At 41.2% G+C, this 14,364-nt stretch overlaps 1 protein-coding gene across 1 annotated transcript in view; it reads left to right on the forward strand.

Annotated features, from left to right (window-relative positions):
- The first annotated feature begins 4,984 nt into the window (after nucleotides 1-4,984).
- The window catches only part of acss3 (acyl-CoA synthetase short chain family member 3), a 32,756-nt gene continuing 23,376 nt past the window's right edge, over nucleotides 4,985-14,364 (forward strand). The window contains exons 1-7 of the mRNA XM_069164856.1: nucleotides 4,985-5,417; nucleotides 7,493-7,637; nucleotides 8,405-8,593; nucleotides 10,049-10,183; nucleotides 12,756-12,896; nucleotides 13,548-13,628; nucleotides 13,909-14,004. Coding sequence (XP_069020957.1) covers nucleotides 5,086-5,417; nucleotides 7,493-7,637; nucleotides 8,405-8,593; nucleotides 10,049-10,183; nucleotides 12,756-12,896; nucleotides 13,548-13,628; nucleotides 13,909-14,004 — 1,119 coding nt within the window. The 5' untranslated portion in view covers nucleotides 4,985-5,085. The remainder of the gene's footprint in view (nucleotides 5,418-7,492; nucleotides 7,638-8,404; nucleotides 8,594-10,048; nucleotides 10,184-12,755; nucleotides 12,897-13,547; nucleotides 13,629-13,908; nucleotides 14,005-14,364) is intronic.

Below are 14,364 nucleotides of genomic sequence, written 5' to 3' on the forward strand. Positions count from 1 at the left end.
CTGCAGCATCACAGAGAGGGAGAGGGAGGGAGGGAGGGAGAGAGAGAGAGAGAGAGAGAGAGAGAGAGAGAGAGAGAGAGAGAGAGAGAGGAGGGGAGATGTTGGGAGAGGATTAATCTACGTCCTCGTTTCATCTCATCACCTGGCACACTCTCATTTTCTTAACAGGAAATACATTTGCAATTAAACTCATTATACAGTAATTACAATATTTGCAAGCTCTTTGCAGGTTCAATTTATTGCTGAAAGTGTTTAGTTAGGTAGTTGAATGGATGTCAGCTACGATCAAGATATAAATAAAAGGCTCCTGTAAAATCTACTCGGGAGACACGGTTTCTGGCTGGAATGTGACCAAAAGTATGTGGACACCTGAGCATTGTACCCACATGATCCACGGTTATCAATCTGGAATGTCTCTCTGTCCTCTATGTAGGAAAGTAACAGCATGGATAAGGCTCCAAATCAGCCACAAAAAAAACATTCTCCACATTTTCCACACCAAATTGGGAAAGCCTTCTCTGTAAAGGATCTCTCTTTTTTTGTGTCTAAAATATTGAATGCTGTTAAAGCATCAGCTTTACCTTTAATTACAACTAAATAGCCAATTCAAAACCATAATAAGCCAGCGTGTGTCCATATAGTGCACATCATAAGGGCAGCATCCAGCATTTTCAATTTAGCTTACAATACGTTGATGCGCGATGATATATATCTGATATACAACGTCAGCCATCCTGTCCCTATTACATATTTGAGCTTCACCATATTCCACAGTCAACCTGTGGCTCTGTGTGTGCACATGGACTTTCACTTATTTTGTCTGCATGTGTGGCTGCTTAGCTATGTATAATCCTTTCATCCATCGCGCTTCGAGAGATCAGTTGATTGCAACCATGCTTGCCATTAAGGTTTATTGTGAACCGCTGAGCCATGCCTCCTCTTATCTCCTCCCTTGGCTTCATGCACCGCATGCAGCCTGATAAGGACTGAATGATGGTAGTGAACCTAAATTGAAGGGCTTAAGAATTAATCCTCGTGTTTATGTGCCACCGCAGAACCGAGCCAAACCACTGACTCTCTTCATTTGCTGTAGATCTGCTGCCTAATGGAGCCTGCTGCCGCGGCATATCTCATACGTGGTCAGTCATTACAGCTGACGGAGGCAGTGTTCAACAAAAACAAGTGGCGAGGATGCAGAGGCCGCGTGACGCGTCGCGTGGCTCACAAACCGGGACTTCACCATGACAAATCCGAGCTGTAAACACGAATACACACCTGAGGCCAAGATGCATGCTCCCGTGTGCGCAGCTATTCGGGGCAACGTCAAATCTATTTAATATAAAAAAAACTAAAAAAAAAAAAAAAAAACCGTATCTAATCTATAACCATTTAGGAAGCAATTACCTCACTTCTAACCTCACTTCATTTTCAAATTGGCAGTTTTGGAGTAAAAAAAAAAAGTAAAAATCAATGCACCTCTGATGATTTCAGTTAGATTCATTTTTCATGTTTAAGTGCGTCGGTGAATGTCGCCTTCATCAGAGCTCGTTCTGTTTCTTGATTTGAAAGCGTTCCTAAAACCCGCACACTTGTAATCACGCGGCCCGCGTGTGCTGGTGAATAGCAGCCACCCCACGGTCCCACCCAGCTGCACGCAGATACAAACTAAGTGGTGGGCTGGAGAGAGAGAGAGAGAGAGAGACCGAGAGGGCTTAGAGAGCACGCAGAAGGAGGGCACGGAGAGATTACGGGCTCACATCCATACGGCCTGGAATACAGTTCTGCTTTTTTTTTTAAAGAGGTGGGATTATACTGCGATGCTCTTAAAACCAAGTGAATTGATTTCCGAAAGGCTTCCGCTCCCACGAGAGAAAGATACGCAAGAGGGCGTGAAGACGGGACAAATACAGACGACCGGACTGCATGTTTGCAGTGGGATTAGAGCTCATAGCACCAGTCAGTGTCAGAGCTCTGCTTGTGGCCTGAATTCCCATCAGTGCTTCATAAAAATGAATTCAACAGGAATAGTTTGAGACTTTAGGGGGCGGGGAAGGGGGTGGGAGGGGGGGGGGGGGGCACACGTATTCCCTTTCCCACCCAAAAAGTTAGACGTGAAGACGGAAGATGTTGATAAATTTAAGGCTACAGGCAGTTTGCTAAGTTTAGCAACATGAGAAACAAGTGAAACAACTCGCCAAGCGACCGTCTGAAGCTCGCTAAACTGGCTGCGCTGGGTTTGCTCAATCAGAACCAAAACAATTCAAAGAAATGGTGGTTTTATGGACTTACATGTCAGATTTGTTCTTTGCGGGACAAAGTCTTTGAGTTTCTTTTGATTGACCTTAAAAGTTATGACATGCCGGATTCCTGCGATCGGTACTGTGAGATTGAAGGAGTACTACTTTACTAACGGATTACAGAGGTGTCATGTCCAGCTAGTGACCGTTCATCTTGTACTTATTACAAAAGTAACATGAATACATTTCACCAACCTGTGCAACACAGACTGTGGAATATGTCACATCAAACTTGGGAGGAAAAACACAACATCTAAAAAAAAAAATAATGCATTCATGTAATAGTTTGTGATTTCCTACTTTTTCCTGCCGCAGCACTGTTGTTTAAAACCGAGCTCCATCAGGCGGCGGCTGACGGATAATGAAAGTACATCATCATGAGAGATGTGGGCGGTAAAAACAGGCAGACATCTTTAAAAACTGGATTTATGTTTTAACAAGACAAGCTGACGCAGCAAAACGTGCAGTTTCCTTTACAGGAACGACTGAGTGAAGTAGCACCGTGGAGATATTGTGGACATATTATTATATTATAAGATATTCACCAACTTCTCAAGGTTGTCCTCGACAGTTGTAAACTTTTCCGAGTGCAACTTAAATAAATGCCTTTCTCGAGGAAGCCTGACGTATTGCTTGTCACCCGTTTTGCCTTTGCCATGGGGCTTTGACCTTTAACACAACTTTCCGTTCGACCGTTTGGCTACTGACGCCCCCTTCAGGGAAACAGCACTTACTTTGTCACTTTCAATCTGGAAAAAACCCCAAATAGGATTATGTGTCTGATTTGTAACATTGTTACGCAACATGAAAACGCCATGCTGCTACTCATTTGACATTTTAATAGCTCCGAGACTGATAGTAAAAATATTAAAACATCTGTGTGTTTACTGAATCCCTCTCACTCATCTCACTGTGTCAAAGCTCATCCTCATCCCTTCCTCTGACTGAGATTCATTAGGAGGATAATTAACAAGGGGTAATGGCTTTCACCTGTATTTACTTGATGAAATAATCGTGCCCCTTGCAGTACCTTTCCAATTCCTAAAAGCAAATGCACTCAGCTGTAATAGGCTGTTATGATGTATCACGTCTTTAAAACTGTGAATAATATTGACTGAAGCCATTATGACAAGCTGCTCTGACAAATGCCGCATCTAAAACCCATTCAAAACGCTATATAGTAGTCATTAGCTTCAAACTAATATGATTATAATTATATATTAAGACCCTTTGTGGAGATTTAAAAAAAAAATCCAGCCTGGAAATGAATCATTTGTAGATAAATGACCTCAAACTGTTTCTAAAGGGCAGTCGGCTGATTTCTGCTTCAAAAAGATTCACACTCATGACATGAAATCAGAGAAGCGGGTAAGATGGAGGGGTCATAATAAGCCACCTTGGACTCCGACTCAGGGCTGATTGGACTGTGCAAGCGGCTAGTGCTCTGTGCGTGTCCGATGCCAGAGACTTACAAGATTTATAAATATTCTGCCAATAGCATCTGCACTGTTCTCAAAAACCGAGCAAATTACAGCACGAGTAAGTAGACGGGAGGCATCGCTTCGCTGTTCATTTTTTGAGGAACATGAATATAAATCGCAACGTATGTGCGCTGTTGAAATGTGATGAAATTTGAATCAATATTAGATCAATAAAAGCACAACAAGCACAGTTTCATCACGTCTAAAAATCCACAGGGTGAGGCTGACAGGTGATGGGTTTAAGAAGGGGTTGGTCAACAATTCAAAATAGGTGGCAAAGTATATATATATAAAAAAAAGATCTGTGGTGTTTATTACTTTGAGGTTTTGCCAATCATTTGAAATCTTTTTTTTTTTAAATGTATTGTTTATCTTTCCAGCAAACCTCTGGAGAAATGCAAGTACGGTGAGAGGTGTAATAAACAACCGCTTCTCTGGAAAGAGTGTGACGCCTCCAGAAGCAACTCATGGGAAACACCCCTCTGCATGTATAAATAGAAACAGATGACCTGAAATATCAGATGGATGAGTTGTTCAACCAGGGGCACCCAGCACAGGGGTCACATCCAGGGGGTCAGATGGATTATGGGTATTTACCAGGGGCTTGAAAGATGGCAGTGACGCGTGGGAGGACGCGGAGCCGCCGTGATGGAGACGACAAACGACGGAACCGTGTTTTTAATTGACTGTACACAGCAATTATTTTCATAAACATCCTCGAGCAAGCCGATGAACGCATTCCCTGATCAGTTTAAACAGATGCGTTTTTTTTTTTTTTTTTCACTAGAGAGGGGAGTGTAAATGCGATGCCAGGCACACTGAAAAATGAATGGTGTTGCTACTGAAAAATACAGATGTGATGGGCAGGAGCACCATGTCAATAAAATGGATTTCTGCTTGTTTTGCACTATAAAAGGCACGTTATGGGCAGAATGGCTATTCTGGACAAGCCTATTGGGGGTTGTGTGATTATGATTTCAAGTTGCATGCAAGACCGCATGACTTTTAAAAAAAATTATTATTCTTTGAAATGCATATTTCACAGGATACATTTTTATTTAACTTTTTTTTTCTAAACAGCAAGTTTTGTGGCAGTCTGCAGTGCTGTTCCAGTGTTGTGTAATATAAGTGGTGAATGGGGCTTAAAGCTCCTCCTGCTTCAACTACATCCAATTCAGAGTCCGCCTTCCTTTAGGGCATTGCAAAGATCTTTGCCCTTCGGACCCCGGAAGAGGGAGAAACTCGCGGAAGAAGAAGTTTACCTTTTTTTTTAAATTTTATTTTTTTAAAACCCAACTACAGCAGCAATGCACTTCCAAGTTAAACTCGCAGTGCGCCTGAATCGCTGCGCTCCTGTCCAGCGCAAGAAGACTCTCGGGAGGCGGCTGTGGTCTCCGTGTGCAGCTGCACAACAACGACACGTGAACGGAGCAGCGAGGTCGCACGTTTTCGCAAGTAACGAGCCGTGTTTCTCCCCGCGGAGCCGCAGAAACTACGCATCGGACTGCGCCCACAGCCGAGCCGTCGCCACGGCGCGGGACAACCCCGATCGATTCTGGGGTGAAGTGGGACGAGACATAAGCTGGTTTGAACCCTGGAGGAAAACTTTGCACGTTGAAGATCCTGTTTTCCCTGACTGGTAGGTATATCAGCGTTACAGGTAAACAATGTTGAAACTGAAATCCCATTTCTTTCAAGTAATTGCATCCCATTTCAGCAATACGTTTTGGACACCTAAGTTAACTATAAGTGCAAAAAAAGAAAAAAACAAAACAACAAAAAAGCCGATGTAAAGTCTTATCTTCACTTCCCTCAGCTTAAAATTTACATTTTAACGAGGTCTTGTGTTTTCAAACGAGTCGAACAATATTATGCCTACTGCTCAGCTTTGCAGTGATATTTGTTTTGTTATGTTGGGAGAAAGATAACAGGCACATTTAAATGTAAATAATCATGCAGTGGTTAAGAGAATTCTCTTTATAGGTTAACATTGATAATAACTGGGCCGACATACATGGAGACCAGCAAAGTCTCCGTTTTCCTAATTCTGTTACACTCATTGTGAAATACTTTAAGTTAATATAGTTAATATATGCAATTGTTGCTGTAGCAGTATAATACTACAGTTAGTACAGCTACTTTCGTTGTGTACTAACGTCGGCAGTGTTTTCTCAAATAGTACCGTGCCGTTGTTTACTCACCGGAAATGACGACTGAGGACTTTAAATGGACCGCGCTACAAAATATCCGACCGTGTTTTCGCGCCCCCCCTTTGTTTCACGCGCACAATAAACTGGTGGCTTCTGTAGAACAACAGTACAGCTGTATGTTGTAAAACAACAACAACAACAACAACAAAAAACACTCTTGTGTGCGACTAAGTCCGAACCGCAACAGCTTTGGCTTCGGCTCGCGAGTTTAATGAGGTTGGAAGAGGCCCCGCCCCTTCCGTTACGGAGCCACGATGGCGCCCGTTGAGGTCGAGAAGTGGCTAATGTTTATGAAAAAGTTTGCAAGAATATTAAAGATCATCAATAAACGCAATGAGAAATGAATAATAATAGCCATTGCCTAAGGGAATATCGGGGTGTTTACAAAATGGATTAAAAGTCAGATAGATAGATAAGAATTTATTTATCCCACAGTGGGGAAATTTAGTCGTCACAGCAGCAATAGAAACACAGTTAGGGGAAAAAAAAAATAATACAAATACATATACAAACATCATTAAAATGCACAACAGCCCGCACACTGAAAAATGAAATGAAAAGGTTTTTGTTTGTTTGTTTGTGTCATTGTCTATTACACCATCGAGCGGGGTAGGCAGAGCTGCAGCTCTATGAATCTGGTGCAGTTACAAAGAAGGACGAGGCCACCGGGTCCCTCAGGCTTCCCAAACAGCAGATCCCAGACACCAATCTGCTCATCCTGTTTGCTTCTCTTTGTCCATATGTACAGCACCAGAATGACTCGAAACTGTTTGCATTATCGAGAACATTGATTTGCTGTGTACTACTTGGTTATGCATATGTTTCAGTCGGAGTCGGTCTCAAGTTGTGTGCAGCTTTTTAAGTCAAAGAAATGGGCCCCGTCAACCAAAATTACACACTTAAAACACAATTTGTTCTTAGAGTTGGTAGAGATGTTGGGATGTGATAATAAGAATAATAAGAATAATAAACTTTATTTGTACAGCACCTTTCATACAAGAAATGCAGCTCAAAGTGCTTTACAGCAAGAGAATTACATGAAGTGTTTAACATAAAAACAGATATAAAAGGAACATTTACATTTATAGAAAAGAAATAAGATGCATAAGAAACAGATAAAATGCATAAAATCAAACAAATAGAGTTCAAATATAAAATAAGAAATATGCATTTTAAAGGCGCGGTAGTTCAAGTGCAAAAGAGCTTCAAGAGTAAGTAGTTAGAGGCTGATGTAAAGAGATATGTTTTCAGCTTTCTTTTAAGTAATTAACTGGGCAGCTTCCCTGATATCTAACAGGTAGTTTGGAGCAGAACTGACAAAAGCTGAATCCATAATTTTCTTTCGGCTATTTGCTGGGAACCTCCAATAATGGTAGTGATACATTTTGCTTACCTAAAATGTACTCGATCGTATATATATATATATATATATTTAGAAACTTTCGGTATGCATGTTTACATTTATTTATGTTGCTTGTTGGTTGAAGATGTGCTTCTCTGTCAGGTTTGTTGGAGGAAAGTTAAACATGTGCTACAACGCTGTGGATCGTCACGTGGAAAGCGGCCGCGGACAGCAACCCGCTATCATTTATGACAGCCCAGTGACTGGAACTAAACAGATCGTCACTTTCAGGCAACTCCAGGACCAGGTAAATAGTATTATTTAAATGAGATGTCACAGAACTGAACAGCATGAAGAGCTGTGTGGACACGGGAGTCACATTGTTAAAGTCTGGACTGCCAGGATGTGTGTGTGTGTGTGTGTGTGTGGGGGGGGGGGGGGGTGTGATTTTGAGGCATGTAAACAAACTTTGTTTGGATTTTGAGTCCGTAATGTAGAGTTTGTCAGTATTGCTATGACAGTAAATACATTTTCCATCTTTCAGCTGAGTGTTTCCCAGCATGGCTACTGGATCGAGCCAACATTAGCATGGAGGGCAGAGAAACACAACAACAGAAAGAATTGGAAAATTAGGAACTTGATTAATATTTTTGGACAGACGCTTCAGCTGAAACAATAATATTTTAATGGACAAAAATATAGCTTTTTTTTGCTGGCTTTCACCCCGAGGCTAAAAAACACTGGATTAATTTTCAATGTACTGAGTTCTGTCATTTGTTAAGTTATGTCCAACTGAAGTCAATGCACAGCATTGACTACACTGACTACATTGCACAGCATTCTTACATTGACAAATACATGTCCAACTGAAGGTAATAAAAACACCTGGAAAAATTCACAATTTTTTTTTTTTATCATTAATAACCCAAAAACCATCCACAGAAAAATCCCAGACTTCCATTATTTTTAACTTTGTTAGTTAATGATGGTATGTTGCTTACAGTAGTGAAATGACCTCAACCAAAATGCATGTTGACACTCACTCTGCGCCGCCTCCTCTGTATCGTGGTCCAGGTGTCCAGGTTAGCAGGAGTCTTGGTGAAGAACGGGGTGCAGAAAGGAGATCTTGTCGTCATCTACATGCCCATGGTGCCCCAAGCCATGTTCACCATGTTGGCCTGTGCCCGGATCGGCGCCCCACACAGCCTCATCTTTGGCGGCTTCGCCTCTAAGGAGCTCTCTGTCCGCGTCAATCATGCCAAGGTTAGGAGCCGCTGCCATTCACCTTGTGGCTGATGTTTATCTTTGTTTTTAAGCCGTGACATCAGGACTACATGATTTGTTATTAAGTAAGTACGTCGTTAAAAACTAAAGGACAGGCTCATGTGTTGAGGCTTTGTGCTTTTTACGTACTGACATGAAGCCGGCTGACAATATGGCTGCGACAAATAATTGTACAATTCTCATTTTCACTTGACGTAAGTAATCTGCGCCACACATCTCGTAAAATATCTGAAATACTTAAAGCCAAAGGTGCCCGAGGCGTCGTTGTTTCATTAAGCTCCAGATGAATCTCTCACAATGGAAAGCACTTTGCTTGCTTTTCCTTTTTGCAACAGCTTGCATACACCAGCAGATGTCAAGGCCATTTGCTCTTAGATAGTTTAACAGAGCAATGGAAGACTTAACATTTTGACGGGAAATGTTCCCGAAGATAATAATTATATTATAGATTTATATAATTATCAATGGAGGAGGAAATACAGCATTTTTAAGTATTGCCAAAATACTTGACCAAGAATTTAAAACTGTAATTGTTGAGATGTTCATGTTTAAGTACTGTCATCTGACTTATATTCAGATGAATAGGTAATCTATTTAGACTCTGAACAAACACACTTCTGTCATAGAAATGTATCCCTTTTTGTAATCTAATGTAAAGCAGTGATTGTTGTTTAGCGTGCTATTAACATTGCAATGCCCTCTAATGGCCACCAGGGGAAATGAGCTAACTGTTAAAGTTTTACTCACTACACTGGCACACCGACTGTGCAGGTGTTTTTTGTACGTACTGCACAGCAAGGATCTTATTGTTTATCTGAATCTCCAATGAAGCTGCTTGTTGATAAACACGCTGTATTTCCTGTAACCCTGGAAATGTTTTAATATGAAACAGCAACAGTAGGAAAGGTTCATGTTGTGTTGCTGGTAATTTAACACCCAGGAACAGGAGTGACACAAAACTGAAAGTAAACTAACCACACAGATACTTTTAAAAGTGACATTTCTCTCTTGTCTCCAACACTGACATGGAGAGACCAGCTTCCAAAGACACAGCTAAGGGATCCACACCGTTACTGTGAAAATCCTCCATGAATGGGTGTGTTCCAGTTAGGGTTCATCTTCCTTGTAGCTTTGGTCTGAAGCTACTTCGTCTGAGAGTTAGAGGAACTGTTTCTGACTCTATAGGAACACCTCAGATTTGTTGCAAGCCTGTAATTTATTCTGGACTCACATGCATGCTAATAAGGCGTATGTGAACTGCATTTAACTTGACAACGGCTCGCTGCTATAGACGCCAGACTCAAACCATTATTACCCTGCTAAATATGCGAGTCGAGTCCAGTTTCTTATCTAGCTGGAGAAAAATGTAATGATGCTGCAAGCTCGTCGACATTTGAACACAGTCAAAACTCTCAAGTTATCGGTCTTTTTCAGCCCAAGATGATGGTGACGGCCTCGTTTGGCATCGAGCCCGGCAGAAGAGTCGAGTACATCCCTCTGGTGAAGAAGGCCTTGGATCTGTGCTCTCACAGGCCCTCCAAAGTCCTCATCTACAACAGGCCGAACATGGTAAGAAGCCCGGAGCACCATGAACCTGAATGTGACACGGTGCTGTTGTTTCTAAGCGTGGTGGTTATGTGGGAGAATGTATGAAAGTTTGGAAGACGTTTATAAAACTGATTAGTTGAGTCACGGTTAGCTGCTTTTGGGAGAAAAGGTTTTCCGTAGGCAAGCAGTTGCATCATTTAACTAAATCAAAAGCATACGGTTTCAAAGGATTTTTGTCTTGGTTTGGCTGAATGTTTGTCAGTGGGAAGATAGTATGACAATTATTTAAAAATTGTAAAGGTAAAATAAGACATTGAAAGATGTGTGTGGTGTGTTTGTAGCTGAAGGATGGAGGTTAGTGCCAGTCTTTGGCAGATCCAGCATACATCCAACAGACAGCTTTTTTTAGAATAATTCTACATATACAGCACACAAATATGCATTAATATGAAGACAGCCATAAATTGTATATAAAGATGGATGAGGTGGGTTTTCATTGGAGAAAGTTTGAACCCCAGAGGTGCAGCTTTGGAGCTTTACTCAGGAAACTCGCCCCGCTACCTCTAGTGCAAATCAATGCCAGCTTACTGGAAACGCCAACTGCTCCACATGTGGGAGAAAATTAGCTACCTTAGCGATATTGTGCTAACAGGGCAGGTGTCGCTGTTACAAACATGAAACTTTGTCAAATATTGTGACAGCATCTGACTCCTTAACCACAAATACACTAGAACTGCGTGTCTGCAGAGAAATCTCAGATTATTCGTTAAACACAAGCTCTAAAAGTCCGATTTTTAAACCGTGGCTCTCAATAGGCATCAGAGCTCCAACAAGCTTTTTTTAATGTTACTCAACAAGCAATACATTTCTAAAATAACCACCGGCACACTTAATTCATTGTTTAAAACGTTTTGAATAGGACTCAATGGGAGCGGGCATCTCCAGGCTGTAGCAGGGCTCAGCTTTGAGCCGTGGTCGTTGCCGCTTGTGGACAGCAAGCTGACATTTGTTGTATGCAGGCATAAATTAAACAAGGCTGAATTTTATGTCGGGAAGAATTATTCTTAAAATTGATTGCAGAGTCTTGTAGTTGTTCTCCGGAAATTAAATCACTGTCTCCCTCAGATCTACCAGCTCTGTGCTGTAACTGAATGAACCTTACATGATTTATCAGATCTGGTTTGGTCCCTCTAGTTTTATCTACCAGTGAAGGATCTGTGAGGAGAAAATTCACAGAAAACGAAACCCAATAAATTAATGTGAAGCAGGACTTTGAATGTGGCTGCAGCTGCTTTATCAAACGCTGCATTCAGTAAGCAGGAGTTTATGGTTCAGTAAGCCTTGCCAAATCAGCCAAGTTTTATTCTGACTCGGCTTTCAGAAAAAAAGTAATGCATTTGAGAAAGCCGGCGGTTCTGTGAGACGTCTGTCTTTGCATCAAGAGTCTGAGTCTGATATTGAAGACGTCTTTACCTTGACACTCTTTAATGGAAACCAAAGAAAAGGGCATTTCTCTTGCCTCCTGGGGTGATTAAATGTTAATGAAATCTAAGTATCAAAGAGGGGTTTATGTTTGAAATGTCAGCCGGAGATGTAAGGGGCATTAATCTATGACCTGCAATGATCTCCGCTCCTCAGAGTTTTATGAAAAATGTATATTTATTGGATGACTTCTGTGAATTTATTTCCCTCCAGTCACATCTAAGGCAGGCAAGCAGAGGGAGTTTGTTTGTCTCTTTTTCCCCAAAGTCAAAGAGAAGTTTTGAAGCTAACTATTTAGGTCAAAAGAATTGATTATTTAAGCATGGATGAAGTCCCAGAGATATTTTATAACCATTTGGAGGTATCAGCAGCAATACTATGTACCGGTTTTAACAGTTTTCTATTTCAAAATGCAAATAAGTTTCCCCTCACTATCATCGCTCTGCGCCCGTGACCGCCTTTTTGTGATGTCCGTCCGTCCATCCGTCCGTCTTGTTCTCGTGAAGGTGCTATCTCAAAAAGGGGGAGGGACTTGGCAAAAACATTCACTTGATACCAAGGATGAACTGATTAGATTTTGGGGGTCAAAGGTCCAAGGTCAAGGTCACTGTGATCCTAATTTGAGACATGAACATAATGTCTCGGGAACGCCTGGATGGAATTTCTTCAAATGTGACACAATCGTTCAGGTGACCTCAAGGATGAACTGATTAGAGATTGGTGGTTGAATGTCAAAGTTCAAGGTCACCGTGACCTCATGTCCCTCTCATTCTCACAAGAATTTATTTTCACTGTCCCATCTGTGCTCGTGAATGCGACATTTCAGAAACATCTAGAGGAAATGTCTTCAAGTTTGTCAAAAATTTTCAATTTAACCCAAAAATGCTCTGACAAAATTTTGGTGGTCAAACGTCAAGGTCACTGTGAGTTCACATCCGTTTCCCTCTATGAACACGATATCTCAGGAACGTCTTGAGAAAATCTATAAAAATGTGGCACCAGCATGTATGTTCATGAACTGCACACTGCAACAGGCGGTAGTTCTAGTTTTAATAGTGGATTTATTAAATTGCAAATAAGTGTACCTTCTTTATTTTTCCATGCGTTCCAGGAGAAAGTATCTCTCGGTCCTGAGCTGAGTCTGGACTGGGACGAAGAGATGGCCACTGCTCGGCCCCATGACTGCGTGTCTCTGCCCTCCAACCATCCTCTCTACGTGCTCTACACATCTGGGACCACCGGAACACCAAAGGTAAATCAGCATGTGATTCACATTGATTTCATGTCGTCATGCGTTCTCCTGCGGATGAGTTCCAGGACTCACCGTTCTCTGCGACTCATCTGATCGTCGACTCTGCAGGAAAAAGAAAGAAATCCAGGCCCAATCTAAACACCATCACCACGACATAAATAAGACAGAACGTTTCCACAGCAGGAGCTGAAGTCTTTGCTGCAGGAAAAATCTTCAGGCACTTTCAAATGAAAAAAAATCTTGACTCCTCTCAAATAATATAATTTTGTCCTTGACCAACAGATATATAAAACATCCTCCTGCTGGCTACTTCCTGAGCTTAATAGCGCTGTTATTGCCACTTTTATTTTTTCTGTGTGATCCGCTGTGAATTCCTGTTATTTGCTGTAGGGACACCATAACTTTGAAAGGAAAAACTCTATACTTGTGGACACCAGGACTTGAGGACACACAATTGTTTTGCTCCAAAATGCTTCGGCAGCACCGCGCTAACCAATAAATGTCAGATAGGGCTATTGGTTTGAGAAGCAGTCAAATGGAAACAAAATGCCGTCCCTCTCCCACTGTGTTTAAATTGATATTGAACCCCTGCTTCTTTACTTAGTGCAATACATGTTACTCGTCTGAAGTTTCTCTTATCTCGTCCCCCAGGGTCTAGTGCGAGACACTGCGGGCTATGCTGTGATGCTGAAATGGACCATGTCAAATATTTATGGACTCAATCCTGGAGACGTAAGGCAATAAAGCACGCTCTTCTCAGTGAATTCTTAAGAACAAAGAGCAGCAAAGGCATTGTTCTTCATGTCAGTACAGATCTGATTTGCATTCAAAGTCTTAAGTAATATGTTTAACATGTTTTGTTTTTTTTATCTTCAGTTACAATTATCATTCTGTACTATGGGTCTTTTTTGTTGTTGTATTTTTAGCATGCAGAGGTAATTGAAGGACATTGTTAACACTGCTCTCTTGTTAGTATGATATGGTTCTGAATGGATATGTTCATTTGTTGCAGGTTTGGTGGGCAGCGTCAGATCTGGGCTGGGTAGTCGGCCATTCATACATCTGCTACGCTCCTTTGCTCCACGGTAACAGCACGATTCTCTATGAGGTACATCCCTGTGGACAAAGCTAAAACATGTCTTTAAAACAAATGGCAGAAATAGTGCAAATAACAAGAAATACCAGAAAATGTGCAAACAGATTAATTATGAATTCAAAATTAATTATAATTATAATATATGTATATAATTATAAATTAAATCTCAGCTTGCGGAATACATTTGCTTAATTCTATCATGTTTCCAAAGCAACTGTATCTTTTGGAGTGGTGCATAAGCAATTTTTCACTGTTATTATTATAGCAACATTAATTGCAGAACCCAATATTATCCTAATAGTGCACCATAATGTCACCACTAGAAATGTTGGAAACAGCCACCATCTTATGGCAAATACAATAAATTCAACC

The sequence above is a fragment of the Embiotoca jacksoni genome, unplaced genomic scaffold (genome assembly GCF_022577435.1).
Source record: "Embiotoca jacksoni isolate LCO1_2020_lvr unplaced genomic scaffold, fEmbJac1.0.p SCAF_32, whole genome shotgun sequence".
NCBI lineage: Eukaryota > Metazoa > Chordata > Actinopteri > Embiotocidae > Embiotoca > Embiotoca jacksoni.